General features: G+C 44.0%; 3 protein-coding genes and 1 long non-coding RNA gene across 9 annotated transcripts in view; 1 reads left to right on the forward strand and 3 right to left on the reverse strand.

The window, feature by feature from the left end:
- Positions 1 to 1,095: 1,095 nt before the first annotated feature.
- ube2l3a (ubiquitin-conjugating enzyme E2L 3a) lies at positions 1,096 to 5,287 on the forward strand. The gene is made up of 4 exons (XM_026296998.2): positions 1,096 to 1,198; positions 2,981 to 3,076; positions 3,837 to 4,023; positions 4,517 to 5,287. The coding sequence occupies exons 1-4, from the start codon at positions 1,172 to 1,174 to the stop codon at positions 4,669 to 4,671; spliced, it is 465 nt and encodes a 154-aa protein (XP_026152783.1). The 5' UTR covers positions 1,096 to 1,171; the 3' UTR covers positions 4,672 to 5,287.
- A 728-nt stretch (positions 5,288 to 6,015) lies between these two features.
- On the reverse strand, positions 6,016 to 11,965 carry ckmt2a (creatine kinase, mitochondrial 2a (sarcomeric)). The gene is made up of 10 exons (XM_026296997.1): positions 11,809 to 11,965; positions 10,055 to 10,242; positions 9,133 to 9,331; positions 8,706 to 8,801; positions 8,394 to 8,615; positions 7,722 to 7,807; positions 7,291 to 7,414; positions 6,994 to 7,128; positions 6,476 to 6,601; positions 6,016 to 6,372 (listed from the first exon to the last, which is right to left on the reverse strand). Exons 2-10 carry the CDS (start codon positions 10,201 to 10,203, stop codon positions 6,256 to 6,258), a joined length of 1,254 nt encoding a protein of 417 aa, XP_026152782.1. The 5' UTR covers positions 10,204 to 10,242; positions 11,809 to 11,965; the 3' UTR covers positions 6,016 to 6,255.
- Positions 7,904 to 8,379, reverse strand: LOC113124326 (uncharacterized). Its single transcript, XR_003295025.1, has 2 exons — positions 8,195 to 8,379; positions 7,904 to 8,101 (listed from the first exon to the last, which is right to left on the reverse strand). It is a non-coding gene; the product is annotated as an uncharacterized LOC113124326 (long non-coding RNA).
- A 740-nt stretch (positions 11,966 to 12,705) lies between the features above and the next one.
- Positions 12,706 to 18,567, reverse strand: part of rasgrf2a (Ras protein-specific guanine nucleotide-releasing factor 2a) — a 30,047-nt gene continuing 24,185 nt past the window's right edge. For 4 of the 6 annotated variants that reach the window (XM_026297345.2, XM_026297343.2, XM_026297344.2 and 1 more), the window contains 9 exons: positions 16,767 to 16,879; positions 16,377 to 16,437; positions 15,920 to 16,023; positions 15,337 to 15,421; positions 14,973 to 15,170; positions 14,813 to 14,892; positions 14,617 to 14,734; positions 14,447 to 14,515; positions 12,706 to 14,355 (listed from right to left, as the gene is read on the reverse strand). In XM_026297345.2, the coding sequence (XP_026153130.1) occupies positions 14,260 to 14,355; positions 14,447 to 14,515; positions 14,617 to 14,734; positions 14,813 to 14,892; positions 14,973 to 15,170; positions 15,337 to 15,421; positions 15,920 to 16,023; positions 16,377 to 16,437; positions 16,767 to 16,879 (924 nt within the window). In that variant the 3' untranslated portion in view covers positions 12,706 to 14,259. The other 2 variants (XM_026297346.2, XM_026297347.2) reach the window with 2 other exon arrangements.

The raw sequence follows: 18,567 nt of genomic DNA on the forward strand, positions 1-18,567 counted from the left end.
AATCCACCATAGTCTTAATGTCATACAGTTGCATGCTAAAGTCTTGATATTTTACAAAAGCTACTAATTGGACCAATTCCTACATTACTTCTCACCTTCCTTGTCTTGTGTAACAGCTTAGTGCCACCAGATGGCAACTGTACCCTGTGCTTTTAACCTCTTGCTCTGTTTTGCCACCTACTCTACAATAAATATGTACAAACCACACCATGTAGTTGCATAATCATCCAGCTGTTCCAAATTAGCTATAACATTCTCCAAAATGACTTGTTACAACAAAAACAACTCGCTTACACAATAAACATTTGTACCAGTTTTAACCTGAGTGAATTCAGCGCAATTAAGTGTAACTGTGAGGCTGATAAGGACATCATAGAGCTTTTCAATTTCATTTACACAAGCTGACATATTTATAGACAACTTCACTTGTCAGTTTATTTGGTAAACTGGTCTAAAACTAAGTCAATCCTGCAGTAAATCCTCCATAATAAAGATGATAAAAGGCTACAATACACCAGAAACTATATTTAGTGACATACAATGAAGTTAGATGTACATGTATATAGAAATATATTTCTATACATTATAACACACAAGCCTAAAAATTTAGATAATTGTTTGAAGCCAAAAGAGACAACATTATTTAAAGTTTTAAAAATAAGCATTATGATAGGACAAATGTCTAAAACATGACACAAATCTGTGTATCAAACTGTGTTTTTTTCACATTTTGTCTCCCATTAATTATCTTCCCCATATCCACAGGTTTAGAACCACTGGGCTAAAGCAACTATCTGCATATAGTTAAGCAGTTTAAACCAGCTCCACTTTAAGCTGCTCAAGTACTCATCCATCAGTACATTATCTAATAATATCAGACGGGACATTGGGGACATTTTACTGCAGTAAGTACCAGTACAATTTATTGATAGTACTTGTGTCCTTAACTCAGTTTTTGATGCAGCACTTTGACCCGTTATAGAGTATTTTTACAGTAATTTTTTCTGCCACTCAGCTCAAATAACTGTAATTCCAAGTCTGACCTGCGCCCTCCACACCGGTAGGTGGCGCTAAAACAACACGCCGCCGGCTGTCGGCCATTGTCATCGAAACTCAGAAGAAGTTGAAGAGTAACGGACAGAAACAGGAAGAAGGCAAGCTCGGTACCACAATGACTTCGACCAAGAGACTAGGAAAGGTAAAAATATCCCACATTTAATCATTTATTTGACTTTAAAAGCTCTTTGACAACTGGTTGGAGCTTTGGGGGTGTAGCTACAGGCGCGCCGAGCAGGAGAAAACGAAGCGAGCTGGGCGTTAATGTTTCCGACAAAATGAAAGGATAACGCCGTCCCATGGTGACTGAGAGTCTGAGCCGCCGGCGGGGCGTGATTCAGCACTTCCAGGAACCGGTCGGACAAAGACACAAGTCGAATAAAAAAACAAAAATGTGCGTGTTTGGAGGCGCAGCTCGACGGACAGCGGGGGACAAGTGTCACCGAGTGACGGCAGGAGCTGAAAACATGGAGACTTCGGGGTTGGGACATGACGTCAGGTCTCAGCTGTGTCATCGATCGTCAATAAAGTCATTATATCTGCTGCGATTAATCGATTAGTCGATCGGCTGAGATAGTATCGTTTTTTTAAGACGAATCTTTTCTGAATTCAGCTTCTTCAGTCTTGAGGATTTGTTGCTTTTCCTTTTGGTTTCGCTTCATCAGTGTTTTATTGTGGAGTAGATGTCAGGGCTGTGACTGTTAAGTTAATCATTTTAATCATATAGCCCATGAAATGTAATAAGAGTAATAAGAGACCTGCAGTCTTTGACTAAATGACATATTCTGCTTTTCAAAATTTAAAGCAAAGACATTAAAATGAACCTTATTCATCTCCAAAGGGAAATTCAGTATATAATAATGAAAAATATAATGCGGTCTTACCATGAACTTAAAAAAACCCCCCAAAAATATGAAACAATACGTGTTTGTGCCAAAGTCACTTCGGCAGATATCACCTGTGGTGTTGAATTTGCAGCTGAGACAGTTTTCCGACCGAGCTGCAAACACAAGGTGTCAAAGATCTCTGCAGGCGCCTGTGAAGCTTCTTGAAATACTGTAGTTTGTGTACATGGTGCAGAAGACGTTCGCTTTTGCTTTCTACATTGACTGCTGGACATTTGCTTTACTTTAAAATGACACTCAGTTAATTGTACTTAGTTATTTTCCACCAGAGGTGAAACCCGTTAAAATGGATGAAACTTTCTGTGACTTGAGGGAGAAGGACAGTAACTGTGTTTGGCTGCTCAGTCTTACATTTTTTAGATTGCTTCAGTGGATCAGGAATTCCCCATGTAATACCAGTGACTTACTTTGTCATCACTTCCTGAAATCCCCCAAAAATCCAGTTTTACTATTGAGTGAATTACAGTGACGTAACTTGTCTGGACATAGGAGGAACAACCATTTGCACAGATTCACTCAAACTAACTCATTAATTCCTCTAATGTGTCAACACACAGTAAAATGACTCAGGCTGCATTAGGAGCTTTAAATATTAGTTGTTTTACTCGATCATGTGCTGTTTCCAGCTTCTTAAATGTGAGGAGTCGCTGCTTTTCTTGGTCTTATATGACAGTGAATTAAAAGTTTTGGGCTTTGGACTGTTGGTGGAACAAAGCAAGACAGTTGAAGGCATGGCCCCAAGCTGTGGGGAAACTATCATGAGATGATGAGATAAGATAAGCTTTATTCATTCCCAAAGGAAAATTCAGAAACATTTGCTTAAATGTATCTATTGGTCGTAGATAAATGTGCTGCTGTACTGTAGGTTGCAGACAAATTATGCTAAATACGTTTGTGGCAGAGTAGTTGTACTAGATTGTGCTAGAAGACTGTTCAGGTGTCCCTAATAAAGTGGCCAGGGATTGTATATTTTCTTTGAGTTGGTTATTCCATTTTAAATCTGTAATGTTTTCCTTTAGGAGCTTGATGACATCCGCAAATCAGGGATGAAGCATTTCCGCAACATTCAAGTGGATGAATCAAATATTTTGACCTGGCAAGGGCTCATTGTTCCTGTAAGTATTGAAACGGTGCTGTTGAAATTAAATTGCATGATGTTGTTTGCTACAGCCTACACGTGTTCTCCTTTGAGAAAGATATGAAAACCAGAAGAGACACATTTATATTCAGTATTTTGGGGTTTCATTAAGGCCCCCATTGGTTTTTGGTTCATTAGTAGTTTACCTATACAAAGCCTTTTCTTGGATACAGCTCAATCAGACCTTATAGAAAGGTGTCAGTCAGTGTTGTATCACAGTCAGAGCAGACAGTCACACTGAGTGAGACAGTACTTGCACAAAGACTCAGTCTCCTCCTTATCTCACCTAAAACATCAGCACACATCCTGCCTTGCACCTCAGCTTGTTGAACAGCCACTAAACACACACTGTCCAGGAAGAAGTAGTGCTTGTGATCAATTAGCCCCTGGGCTGCAGCACATTAAACAGCACCTAGATGTACTTGCAAACTGGATTAGGGCCCAGGAAGCTGCTGCTGTGCTGCTCTGTGTGCCCATCGCCTGGAAGCTCTGGTTCAGGATTGTTTACCTTGTCTCACATCTGGAACCAGCTGCTGTCAGACCAACACAGACACCAAGACTTTGATTTGATTTGCCCACATCTTTCTCGTCCTTTTAGTAATAGAAAACAGAGACATTACATTTTAAAACAAATTTACTGCATGGCAAAATGTGATGGCAAGCAAACTCCTGAAGATGAATTAAAATGTTTCTGTCTCACCTGCCTGTCTACCTTATCCACAAATTTTTCCCACAAGGACTGTCCTCCATATGACAAAGGAGCATTTCGGATCGAGATAGTCTTCCCTGCGGAGTATCCTTTCAAGCCCCCGAAGATCACCTTCAAGACAAAAATCTACCATCCCAACATTGACGAGAAGGGCCAGGTCTGCCTGCCCATCATTAGTGTGGAGAACTGGAAACCAGCCACAAGAACCTGCCAAGGTGAGTTCATGGAAAGTTACTGCTGCGTGAAAGCCTCTGAATATCCACATTCCTGCTGTCAGAGCTGCATTTGTCACACTGATACTCAGTAACCTTACTTTAACCTCCCCGCTCCTAAAGTTTCATCTGTAGAGTTTCATACTATCAAACTATTCTGACATCTTTTTTTAACTGACCATTTGCTAAACCTGTCTCCTAAGCAGCGACTCAGTTTAATCATACCAGTGTCACCGCAGGTCTGTCAAGGTTGAAACAGTCTTCCAGGAAAAATCTGTATTTGGAGAGTTTTGTGGTAATTTTTGTTTTTAGTCTTTCCAAAACTACACAAACAAAAGTGACACACAGAGACGAGCTGGTGAACATTCAGCAGGTGGTGGAGACCAAACCCAGAGCTAAGGCAGAGGGAACACTGGACTTAGATTCATCAGGTGGACACAAACACATCACACCGCACACAAGTCACACAAGTGTCCTCGTTTCCTCTCTCCTGCAGTGATTCAGTGTCTCGTTGCTCTGGTGAACATCCCGCAGCCCGAGCACCCGCTGAGGGCGGACCTGGCAGAGGAATACACTAAAGACCGCGCGAAATTCATGAAGAACGCCGAGGAGTTCACAAAGAAACACAGTGAAAAGCGACCTGTAGACTGACGACAACACTGACACTCACGGCTGTTTCTCCTCCTTCGTTTCCACCCTGATGTTCTGTTCTTACCTTTAAACCCCAGAGATGCCCTGTTCTTGTGTACCTGCATTGTTTTAGCACTCTGCCACAACTCCTTTATAGAGGCTTGTGTTTCTGTTTCACTTTGCCAAAAAAAGCAGGACTTTTTGGTGAATAGGCAGGCTCTGGCCTCTAGGTGTCACCTTTTGGTTTGTTAATGACTTCTTTCTACTGATTTCTTTTTACAAAACTAGAAAACTGTCAGGTGGCATCCTGGAAAGTAAAACCATAAATAAATAAAAGTGCTGTTCTGCTTAATTAAACGCTGAATGTTTTCTCTGATTAATCATTAGCTTGTGCAGATAGAAGCTTTGTTTTCAAAACTTAGACATGCACAGCATCTGCAGCTGGTGTTTTAATCTGTTTTTGTCAAATCAGCCGTTGCAGTACATGAACAGTAGTTTGTTACTGATGCAGATTTCCCCATGTAAACAAAGATATTTCCGAAAGAGAGAGATTTGTGTCCTTTTGAAATGGTTTTGTGTTTTGAGCTGATGGAAAAAAAAAAACAACTCACTTCTAATTAAAACTCTTCCACCTCTACTGGCCTCACAGGAAAGTGCATCCTACCAGTGCAGATGACTTCTTTTTTTTTTTTCCCCAGGTGGTAAATTGAATGTTTGTGTTTTGATGACAAGGCTCTGCAGGCGGGTTCTTCAGTTGCTTTTGTTCATTTATCTTGTCTAACAAGTTCGAGCTAATGCTTTTAACAGCCCTGTTCAGTTGTGCAGAAATAAAACAAACTTGGCTTTAGGGCTGCTCTCCTACTGCTTCTGCTTGATTTCACCTGTTTGAATAGCAACATACACAAAGTGGCTGCAACAGTTAAACAGCTCTAATAACATAATAAACACAATGAGCAGAGCTAACAGGTGACGTTCTATAAATGATGGGGAGAAATAACTTCACGTAATACAGCCTGTGACTCGCAGTTTTAAAGTAGGAATCGGGGGCCAAGTCCTTAACTGTGCGCAGCTTGTGTTGAAAGAACTACATTTCCCACACAGTCCTTTATATATGGACGCAAACATACTGAAATTAAAGCAGAGATTTGGCACTTTAATGTATTATCCATGGTTTCCTTCAAACTGAACGTAATGAAGGACAGATAAACAAGCCAAATTCTTACGACCTCCAGTTGTTATTCCCTTGTTTTTAACTACATTTAATTCCCAGTCACTATTTTATTGGGCCCTGATTCAATAAAGTAAATGACACTGTAAATCACAGGCTGGGTTACTGGGAAGTCAAAGAAAAAGCAGCTAAACCAGTTCGATATTTACTACTGTTGGATTTATTGAAGTCAGGGTTACAGCGAGGACCTGAAGGTGAGGTAGAATCATCCCCGAGCTGCAGATCATGTGTAAGATTAGTTACCCTCGAGATTTACAATCTTTGTCGGAAGGACTGAGACACATCCACCTCTGTAGCAGCGGACAGATGTCACCCAAGGTTTCCCCAGGGGGGAGAACCGAGCAGAGAGCCGACCTGCTGCACGACTGGTCCGGCTTTTACTTCCTAAACTGAGAAATGGGAGATGGGATTTTGATGTCCTGGCCCTTCTCAAGCTTCTTCTCACAGTCGATCAGATAGTTGACCCCATCGACCACCAGCTGCACCAGCTCCACCTAAAACCACACACCAAAACAAGCAACAGGTGAGTTGTAGTTTCTAATTAACATTAATCAGGATAAAACAAGTTCTTTAAAAGTCAACATGATGGATCCTCACCTCAGATTTGCCCAGACGGTCTAAGTTGGAGATGTCAAAGGTGTCTCCAGTGGCAGCTGTGTCCACTCCTCCTGTGCCTCTTTTCTGCAGCCGCAGGTTGTCGAGGATTTTGGAGAATCTTGGATCCTGCAGTGTGTTCAATCATTTACCACATGGTGGATCGACAGTAAAAAAAAAACAAACTTTGACCTCCAGGGGCAGAACTGAAAACTGATTTGACTTTTTATTGTATTGACTGGTTTATTTCCATGAGGCGTTGCCTCAGCAGAGAGTTTAAAGAAGGAGGATATTGATATTCTATATTTTGTTATTATCAATAAATGAAACTAAAAAGTTGACTAAATGTCTTTAAAGCAGCAGCCCACTGTAGGTTTCATTAAACCGTCCACCTGGGGGACTATTTATTTATTTATTTATTTAATATGAGTCGGACCTTGTGCTGAGATTGGTCAACCTGGGCTGAAGTTACCTGCTCCCCTAGATGTGTAGCTGTTATTTGTGCGACTGGGATGCGTTACCTTGCTGAGTTTTGGCAGGCGTACATGCACACCTGCCCTGAGGCCGGTGCCCAGGTTGGAGGGACATGTGAGGATGTAGCCCAGATGTTCGTTCCACATGAATTCCCAGCCCCTCTCCTGGATCAGATGCTCCACCTGTGGGATACGATGTGAGGTGACCAGTCACATATTGTGTCATGTCAAGTGCAGACTATGCCTCAGTGGTGGAGACCAGTTAAAAAAATAGCATTGCAGTGCATTTCAGCTGAAAAGTGAACAATTATCACTTGTGTTGATCATCTCTCATCTCCACTGCACCTGTTTGAGTCCTCTGCAGAACCTCTCAAACACCCTCTTCATGTTGCCTCCCTTCTCCATGGAGATCACTCTGGTGTGGTCCTCCTCGTTCACCCAGATCAGGAAAGTCTTCTCGTTGTTGTGCCTGAAGAGAACCAGGTACAGGAACTAAAACAAAACGCTCTCCAGGTGAAGACATGAGTCGTGGTCATGCAGGACTTTGATATTCGTGCTGCTTGTCTGTGCAGGATTAGTCTGTTGTGAGGGAATTGTGTAACAGACAATTCACAGCAAAAGGAAAACATTAAAAAATACATTTCATGTTGGTTTAGACACCAGGAATTTTTTTTTCCACCAACATGCGTCAGAAACAGGACAGTGACTGATTAAATCTGTCAGTGGAGGTTCAGCTCTGAATGCTGAGACATGCAGGAGAGCTGAACGGACCCTACCAGATGCCCCTGGCGTCCGGCCAGTCTCTGGCCATAAAGGCACAGGTCAACAACGGGGAGACAGGCTTGTCAAACAAGAAGTGGTCCTGAGGGTGAAGGGTGGGGGGGTTGAAGGAGAAAACACAGGTAGGGGGTGTGAACGAGTACAAACCAATGACGGGACGTAAGTAAATACAAGTAAATACAGGGTCTGAGTACTGGAAGAAACTTCTTAGAGGAGGAGAACAGACTAAATGTGAGACGTTCTCAGACCAGGACTCCAGAATAAAAGACAGAGGGTGCTGAGTATTTTGGTGTTTCAGGGTAGAAATACATTGAACTGTATTTCAGTTCTGTACTCGAGCACTAGCAGCTGTGGGATTTCTCTGAGCGGTCTTGGCCTAACCACATCCCACTGGCATCAGGCCAGGACAGGATCCTTAGGTGGTGCATGGGACGATCAGCACATACAGGTTTAATAAATGTGACCTGACATCACCTCTGGACTCACTGGGACTTATTAGGACCAAGTGGTTCTGTTTGATGACGTACCAGCCCCAAAAACTGTATCTGTACTACCCCTGTGAGTTAGAAGACACTGGTCAGAAACGATGCAACAAACCTAATGTGGGTCAAATGACTGAGACATAGTTTAGTCACATTTGAGCCTCTACGGTTTGTTCAGCAACTCACATCAATGAGCTGCTGCTGCTCCTTCTCCGTCATGTCTTCCAGGCTGTAGTAATGTCCAGCCAGGTCTCCCTTCAGGCCGGCCAGAGCCATCACCACCACCCGCTCCACCTCGCGCCGCTCGGCCCTCGAACAGGCCGGGGGCAGGCTCAGCCCACGGATGCTGCGGCCGGTCCGGACACGGGACGACAAAACATAGTTATCATCGAAGACGCCGTGGGTTATCTGGCAAGAAGGAGAGAAAGTGCTGTTTTACGCAGGAGCAGTAGATGGATTCATGGTTGATTCAGTGTTGGGATGTTACGGAGTGAACACCTTGGAGGCGTCCAGGTCAGTGGGGTGTGTCATGGTTCTGGGGTCGTAGCCATTGTGCCTGTCTTTGATGACGGGGTCAAAGAGCTCAGCAAACACCTGGAGGGAACAGGCAATAAAGTCAAGGGCTGCTAGACACAGTGATGTCAAACCGTCTTCAACCAAAGACCAGGATCCAACATAAACTCTGAGCCTCTGCCTAAAGGCTTCTGTGGTATTCTGGACAGAGACTTGATGGTTGCATCTTTATAACAGAGAGAGATTAAATCTAGTTTTACTGTTTTTCTTAACCATGAGTCTTAACTTCAGGGTGCCCTTAACATGACCAGAAGAAACCTGGAGCAAAAAGCTGGACTAAGGACTGTGGTCATTAGCTCAATGATTTGAGTTTAGCCAACACAAACGTTGACCTTTGACCCCCCCCCCGTACCTCGTAGCTCTCCTCGTCACCAGCCACGCAGCCCACGGTCTTGATGAACGGGTGTCCTGGGTTGTCCACTCCGGTTTGGATGCACTGGTCCAGGGTCCAGTTGTTGGGAGTGAGCTTGTCCCGCAGTTTGGCGTAAATGGCCGGAGTCAGAGCCGACGCCATGCAGTTGTTGTGTTTCCTCAGGTCAGGGTAGTCCGAGCTGCAGCGCAGGAACAACTTAAGCCGACGTGACTGTAATAATCCAGTTATCCTGCCTGTGCTGGGGACTAGTGGTGACAACATCAGCTATGAATCTCAACACCAGGATGCAGCTGTGTTTGTGTCTTTACTCTTTGTGTCAAACAAGTCCACAGATTTTAAAGGCCTGTCTCACATCACCACACATTTTATTCCCCTTCAATTTTACCTGCTCATCCATTATTTTAAGGCAAATAACAAGATGGAAGGAAGCCATCACTGCATGTCTGACCTTTCACTTCACTTTCTGCTTTCCCCTCTGACACTGGGCAGTTTCCTGCGTTGCCCTGTTGAAACCCAGTCTCAGACGGTGAAGATGAGACGTGAAGGACATAGAGGTTGTGAGAGTGTGAAAGAGCACGAGTGACTTAAAGGTGATGCAGATGAAACCTGAGAGTGTCAGTGATCTTGCAGGACGGCGCCAGCGTAGCTGCTGTGACCTCTACACTATTCACCGACACACTTGACGCTTTTCCTTTCACTTTTCTACACATTCATTTCATTTCATTTCTCCTGTCAGCTGCTTCTGCTCTGAAACAAAGCAATGAGTCATTCTTCTGTAATGTGAAGCACGTCACCAGCTTCAGGCAGATAATTATAGACTCAACAAGGTCACCTGTCCACTGCTCTCACTGTTCGTCTGTGTGCTTCACGTACCTGTGGTGGTCACGCCGCCCCGACTTACCTGGGGGGATACAGCTTCTTCTTCGCCTCGGCAGCCAGAGAACCGTTTTCACTCAACAAGTAACCGGTCGCCATCGTTCCTGCGCCCAGGCTGGCCAACAGCACGGCCGTGCTGCGGCCGGACACCAGACGTGTGAAGGAGCTCGCCATCTTTGTGCTCAGTGGGTGATTGTGTCAGCAGCAAATGAGCTGCAGAGACAAATAACAGACAACAGTCCTTGTAGTTAATAAACAGATTCCTGGAGCAGAGCATTAGTTAGTTCAGGCTTTTGGACTGTTATTTATTTTACAGGTTTGCAGTGAGGGGCCTTGTTTCTAAACGCTGACACTTGTTTCCAATGCCACTGCTGCAGATTGTTTGCACACAGGAAGGCCATCTATTGTTGTATGCTAACTAAATAGCAACCTGGCTAACTTAGAAGTCCTTCTACTGCAATAACAAATGCACTAATGTACAATCCTGAGAATATAATCAAAGGGTGAACGGAGCCGTACAAATGTGGCCATCATGTCACCACGTTTCTGTCCTCATGTATTTGCTCATCTGCAAATACATGAGGACATCTGCCATCTTGTCAATCTGCTCATTCTGCTGCTGTGGATTTATGATTTGTGTTTATCATCCAGGGGATTCTGGACTGGTTGTGCATTCTGTGCTGCACTGACAGGTTTTTGTTCAGTTTCAGCTTTAAGGTACAAGAGGCCGTGGCAGAACAGCAGATTCCCACTAATGCTTCAGTAACAAACAGCTGCTCAGACACATCTGTCCTATGCTCACAGAGAAAGTGGGGCAGCTGCTCGTGCACAGGAGGAAATCATGAAGTGTACAAAAGCCAGTTCACATCCAGTTTGGTTAAGGTCCATCAAACTGATTTAAAATGTTAAATACACAGTTTTGGTTTGGTGGCACCGTTACTGTTCACAGACCTGATTATTCCTGATTGGAATCATGGCCAACCAGTCCCTGCACCGAGGAGTAAACACCCACGCAGTTATGATCTTTACCTACTGACTCGTTTTTCCTTTCACTCTGTGGACCCTTATTATTTATAGACCTCTGGAGGGCGGTCATGCTGCCAGGAACCAGTGCCAAGACTCATCTGTGGCTCACAGTGACACTCGGATCCAGTCACAAGACCAGACCCTCATGAGGCCAGTGCAGAAGGAAACAGAGGAGCAGGGACAATGACAAAAAGTTGGGAACAAGAAGCAGATCTCAGGAAGAAGCTGCAGGTTTGAGACATTAAAAAAAAATAAAACTACCAACGTCTAAATGGTACAACTGTCTTCGTCCATGTCAGCTGACACTGGATCACATGGTTTTATGGTCAGGATTACTCAGAAACCACCACAGATCTGGGATCAGCCTCCCCTGCCCGACCACTGTGACCTTTTGGTAGTGAGTACGTGCAGGACGTAAGAGCAGCTTCGTCCTCCCCAGAGGACACAGGCGAGTTAACACCTCCACAGGTGTTTCAAAGGAGACGTTTAGGAAAGTGCACCTGTCTGGAAACACATGTGCCTGCAAAGCAGTTGAAGTTTTTTTTCTTTCCTACTCTTCATCATTTGTTCAGCTATAAATCACAGTGAAGTCTTCAAACACCTGCCAGCTTCCATTCACCTTTTCCCACTTCAAACCTTTAGGCTTTTAAAACATGCATGAACTGAAAAGGTCAAGAGCAAAAAGATGCTACAAAGCTCATGTCGTCTTTAATGCAAACGATAAATAAAGAGAAGTGAGAAAAGGTACAGTACCTGTAGATCAGCTGCTCTGCCTTCCTGCTGATGAAGGTCTCCTGTTAAAGAGTTTTTCAAGAGGCTCCACCCCCCATGTGGGATTTAAGACCAGAGACCAATCAGAAGTTCAGATTCAGGCCACTATAAACCAATAGGGTGGCAGCAACATGAGCAACAGCAGCACAGACCAGTCACACCGAGCCATAATTAACCATGACCACCGAGGGTCCGATATCAGCGTCCAGTTTGACCTTGATATTTTCAGCTGGAGCCACACACACACACACAGACACAGACACAGACACAGACACAGACACACAGACACAGACACACAGACACACACACAGACACAGACACAGACACAGACACACAGACACAGACACACAGACACAGACACAGACACACAGACACACACACAGACACAGACACACAGACACAGACACAGACACACAGACACACACACAGACACAGACACAGACACACACACACACACAGTACAAGTCAGTCAAACTCTCCCTGTAGTGATCCCCTACAGATTCACAAAACACACAGTTGTAATGAAAATAAAGTATTTTTAACTGATTTGATGACACATACAGGTTAAAATAAAGTGCTGCAAACACACAAGGGTTAGACACAGAACTGATCAAAGGGAAGAGGCAACGGGGCACAGGGAACAGGCAACCGGGAACAGGGAAGAGGCAACCGGGCACAGGGAAGAGGCAACCGGGCACAGGGAAGAGGCAACCGGGCACAGGGAAGAGGCAACCGGGAAGAGGCAACCGGGAACAGGGAAGAGGCAACCGGGAACAGGGAAGAGGCAACCGGGCACAGGGAAGAGGCAACCGGGCCGTTTTTTTACGTTGCAGTGTGCTGAGCTCCGTCCAACCCTGTCAACAATTTGCAACACTAAACTCACTTTTCTCCATGTTTTTATTGTCAAGTCTGGAGAGTGTAAATATCTGTACAATACACTGAGAAATGAATGGAAAAATACAACAGCAGCGTAAGAAAGCAGGTGTCTCCTACTGTAATATAATAACATGTCAAAAAGGCTAATCTCAGGTAGCTACAGGACAGATTACAGTCACGCTATAAACAAGTCTACTGACATTCTTTACAAATCAGTAGTGCAAAGATATTTCTTTTACTAATACAGTCAACAAGGTTTAAATTATGATGAAATTATCACATGAGGAGCTAAAAATGATGATACATGTGAAATAAATCTGTTTTCATAGCGTGTAAGAAACATTTTAGGCCAATTCTCTGAGAAAAAGTAGAAATGAAGATTATTCAAAAACTGAAGAGATGTGTTTTGTAGCAGACATGCGTTTGTCAAGAAAGATAATTAAATCTTGAGTTTTTGTTGTTACATGCAAATGCAATACAACGAAGATACAAAAATGTTGATGCGCAGCCTCATTAAATTTCAGTTCCCCTCAGTTCTCTGGACAATTTTAGCATCTTTCAGCTCCTTGTTTTGGTTTTACAGCCGACAGCTTCACTGTGGTTCAGTCCGGGTTTAGTTTAGGAGCCAGGTAGCTTTTTTAGGGCGTTGTTGTAAATCAAACTGGAGCTAAAAGGGGATAAATATTGGACTTAGTCATCAGGTGACCATGGACCTGCTGGACTCAATATTGGACTTAGTCATCAGGTGACCAGAGACCTGCTGGATGCAAATGTTGCTCGGTGTGTTTGACAAACAGGGAACTTTTTTCTAACACTTCAACCATCTCAGCTGTCTAAGATGATAAATGTCATGTTCTTGTCTTGACCTGTCCAGGGTGGACCCCTGCCTTCCACCCAAAGAGAGCTGGGATAGGCTCCAGCAGATCCCCTTGACCGTGGTTCAGGAAAAAGCGGGTATAGAAAATGGATGGATGGATGTTCTTGTCTTGTTGTGCTGCCCCCAAGTGGCCCAAACAATTACTACAACATCAGCTAAATTACCCTAAATTAGTATTTACATAGTCCAGCATTCACATAGTCCAAACAGTAACCAGGGTCTGGGAGAAACGGGGACTGAAGGAGGCTCGGCAGCTCATTTTTGTCCTCCCGTTAATTAAAACCGGTCACAATCACACAAATGATGTGAAGCTCATCTGACTGTGTTCATGTGCAAGAACACACAGGCTTTGTTAGCATTTGCAACGCGACAGCAGCATCTGGTTACTTCCTAGTGCGAACATGGTCGTTTCTACAGTCGTAACTACGGTTTTATGGCAAACAGTTGTGTCTGTTACACAGCTCATTGTTTACTACACGTACACATCACACACACAACAAGGCACATTTTCGCCTGAGTTTCCTAAACACGATAACTCCTGGCGTCTCATGGGACAACCCCTGCTGTGTAGAGAAACAACCACACGTCGTATGTTTTCCCTGTTTTTATAGCATTACCCTAAAAATAAACAACAAAAAAACCAAACGCCTGTGTGTTTTGTTTGTGTGTAAGAGGTACAGTTATGCAGGGGGCACTCTGGGTTCAATCTTCAGTGAGAGTTCATACAGAGTCTCTTCATCCATCACCAGGGTCTTATCCAGGAGGACCTGAGTCACCTGCAGGATGGAGAGAGTTTGCGATTGATTATTAAATTGAATAAAACAATAAATAAAAGCAGTGGATCTGAAGACATTTCACTCGACACACCTTGGGCTGGTGCTCGATCCTGTACGGTGCTTGCTGAAACTGACGAATCTCACGGATAATATGAGAAATCTGGGAAACCACAGAGACGAGGTCGGATAAGGACGAGCTGAAAAGAGCTAAGGACACAGCTCACATCAAAACACACTCACACAGATAAATCGGTTCTTTACCATCCTCATCTTGGAGAAGTTAACCAGGCCCTCCTCAGTGAAGTTGGGTGTTCCCTCCTCAATAAAGGCCAGGTCAGTGAGGTACATGCCCAGGTACGGGACACACGGGGGGTTACAGCTGCACACACAACACAGACAGACCACCTTTAGACCACGTTTGTGTCTAATTAGCAGAGAAAAGTAAAGTGTTATTTACTTTTTCAGCGTCTCTCTCAGATTTTTGAACCTCCCTTCTGAAGACACCGTCTTCTGCAGCCGGTCCATCAGCGCCTTCGTCTGGAAAACACAGAAACATGACAGCAGCTCCGTGGACAAGCTGCTTTCACAGCAGCTGTTTGTAAAGAAAGGGTTCCAACCTGTTTGCAGACTTTGGCCCAGGTCTTCTTCAGCCTGTAGATGGCGCTACGGTTGAGAGCGGAGGTGATCTCCAGCACGCCGTTATAGTTGTTGAGGCAGCGACAGATGTCCGCCACTGCGAGCCACTTTTCTATGGCGCCGGCCCTGGAGCCCACGTCGGCGTAGGTCATGATGTGAGACGCCACCAGGTTACTCATCTGTTCCAAAGGTTATTAGTTATTAGAGGGATGTTGTATTAGACTGTGTAGTGTGTGTCTCAGTTTATACCGACAAAACTAAACCACAGAAATTTTGATATCTGATATCACGATATCAAGCCAGGGGGTTTTGAACGAAAGGTGTCCGAGGGTGGAAACGTCTTACGTTGTTGAAGTGCTGGCTGGTCTTCATGATGTACGGAGTCCGTTCTGTCTTGTCGACCTTCATCCAGCCCTGACCCAGGAACTCCCTGCAGCCCGGAGACACAGAGCGGTCAGACAGTCAGTACGCCCACATCACAATGACAACAACACTGTGACGTTAACGTCTGGGAATATATATGACTCATTTCCCATGATTCCCTGCTGCAAATGACATTTGATTTTAAAACAAGAGCTGCACATAATAAATTGACTCAGCCACAACTATGGACCAACAGACTCCTGGAAATACTATGAAGAAACAGCCACAGCTGCAGTAGCTATAGTGTATTTACACAGTGTTCAGTTTATTAGGAACATCTGTCTAAATCTAATAAAGTCTAATCCAACAACAGTCTGAATGTGAGCCAGGACAGTCATTTAATTTAAAACACTACTGGAATAAAACTGAATTTAAATATTCAACAATAACATAAAAGATAAAAACAACAGTCATTAAAAGTCTGTTTGTCTGTTTGGACGACTGCTGTACAAACACTGTTTGAACAAGCCGAGGTGTGGATGTGTGAGGGGAACGTCGTACTCACTCATAGGGAATGCTCCTGAACACGATGTGATCCAGCAGTGTGATCTGTTCCGCCAGTTCCATGGCAGACAGAAACTCAAAACACTCTGCTCTTGGACTCTCCGCCTGCAAACACAGACACACACTGTGCATGTGGAAAGTCCATTTGCTGAGGGTAGAATCCCCCAAAGCGCTTTGCAAACCAAGCACAGACACAAAAACACTGAGGCCACAAACTGGGAGGCTGCTGGTGAAGGTTGTAACAGAATCCACCACATTAGACTGGAGCTACTGTACAGCAGGTGGTTTCATTACGGGGCTGACTTCTTCCTAACATCATCATCATCAGTCTTACCACGATGAAGTGTAGCAGGGGACAGCTTTTCTGTTCCATAACCAGGGGACACATTATTTCAACAACTGCCACAGGAAAATAACCATAAATCCCTGCTGTGTGCAAACCAGGTGGTAACACTGACCATTTGTAATATGTCCTCGATCTTCAGCTGAGCATCGTCCTGTTCTTCTTGAGAAAGTGCACTGACGGGGAAAACACACAGCGTAAGAAAACACGTTTTACTCCTGGGAAAGTTTAAACTGTGGTAACATAAACAGATATGTAAACTGATTTTAGCATAAACAAGTCATCTGTCATATTTGACCAGCTCGGAAACATCCATACCAGCTGGTCCTTCATTATTCAAAATGAGTGGAGAAATGTAAAAACATGAATTTAAATATTCAGTCGGGGACGTGTAATAAATGACCAGACGTACAGTAAGAAGAAAACTACATCAAATAGATGAAAGACTGATTTAACAATATAATGCTGGTGCCTGATGGATGATAACGGACGGACGGAGACTGACCTTAAAATGTTGGTGGTTGCTTTCCTCTCTTGGGGCAGCAGGTCTGGATCTCGCAGCACCTCTTCCAGGAGACTGATCACCCCCAGCTTCAGCTCACTGTTCATGTCAAAGTCCTGGTGGAGAAATACAGTCATAGAAACACAGTTATAAAAACAGTTATAGAAACACAGTTATAAAAACAGTTATAGAAACACAGTTATAAAAACAGTTATAAAAACACAGTTATAGAAACGCAGTCATAGAAACACAGTTATAAAAACACAGTTATAGAAACAGTTATAGAAACACAGTTATAAAAACAGTTATAAAAACACAGTTATAGAAACGCAGTCATAGAAACACAGTTATAAAAACACAGTTATAGAAACAGTTATAGAAACACAGTTATAGAAACAAGGTTATAAAAACACAGTCATAGAAACGCAGTCATAGAAACGCAGTCAGAGAAACACAGTTATAAAAACACAGTTATAGAAACAGTTATAAAAACGCAGTCACAGAAACGCAGTCAGAAACGCAGTCATAGAAACAGTTATAGAAACGCAGTCATAGAAACGCAGTTATAAAAACAGTTATAAAAACAGTCATAGAAATGCAGTCATAGAAACAGTTATAAAAATGCAGTCATAGAAACGCAGTGATAGAAACGCAGTGATAGAAACAGTTATAAAAATGCAGTCATAGAAACGCAGTCATAGAAACGCAGTTATAAAAACACAGTCATAGAAACGCAGTCATAGAAACACAGTTATAGAAACGCAGTCATAGAAAGTTATAGAAACGCAGTTATAGAAAAGCGGTCATAGAAACGCAGTCATAGAAACGCAGTCATAGAAATGCAGTCATAGAAACGCAGTCATAGAAATGCAGTCATAGAAACGCAGTTATAGAAACAAGACCCAGCTTTGTCCAGGAGGTGATTCAGCAAAGACACTGTGCTTAGACTCAATTTTAGATCTTTTTATTTACTATATGATAAATAGGATGAATTCTTTGCTGTGATTGTGTCTGCAGCTGCATTGCACATGAAAGGATGCCCCCTACAGGATATTTTTACTAGTTCACTGTTGGATACACTGTGCAGCACCAGGTTGGGTCCTTAAAGACAAAATCTGAGGTAAAGAAATGATGCAAAACTGTACGAAAAGACCAAATTACTAGAGAAATCCTAATGAAACATGTTTGATCCTCATAAATCAACATTAGTCTGGTCCTGCAGGAACCTTCCACTGATTTTTCATCTTTGAAAGGAACGTCCTGTCGGGGTGTCGGGTACAAATCTGACAGCAGGGACAAGGAAAAACAAGAAGAAAAGGGGGGGGGGTGACAGGCGGATGGCAGGGACGAGAAGGCCGAGAAAGGACGCAGAAGGAAGAAAGAAGCGAGCTCGAAGCGAAGGAGAGAAAAGAAGAGATAGAACAGCGCGCTTAAGCGACAGAGAACGACGAACGCGTAAGCTCATAAGCAGAAAGGGGGAGTATTAAGAATCTCAGAGAGCTCTCGAGGGGAGTCGGTCCACCCGCCACACACCCCCTCCCCAGCCCTAGTCCACCCACCCCAGGCCACACCCCACACCCCCACTCCACCCATCCCCACAGTCAAGGAGAGACGAGTGGCGGCTCGAATTTATCGCGTGGGGGGGGAGGGATGTATCATGGACGTAGGAACGTAGGCGGCCCGCGATCGCAATTTCTGCCTGGGCTCTGGGTGGGTACCCCGCACGCCGTCATCATCGCCCGCCGTGCGCTCGATAGCCTCCTCTTTTCGCGTCGCGAACGAACGCAAGTAGTCTCCGATGATC

Source organism: Mastacembelus armatus, chromosome 12 (assembly GCF_900324485.2).
Source record: "Mastacembelus armatus chromosome 12, fMasArm1.2, whole genome shotgun sequence".
NCBI classification, from domain to species: domain Eukaryota; kingdom Metazoa; phylum Chordata; class Actinopteri; order Synbranchiformes; family Mastacembelidae; genus Mastacembelus; species Mastacembelus armatus.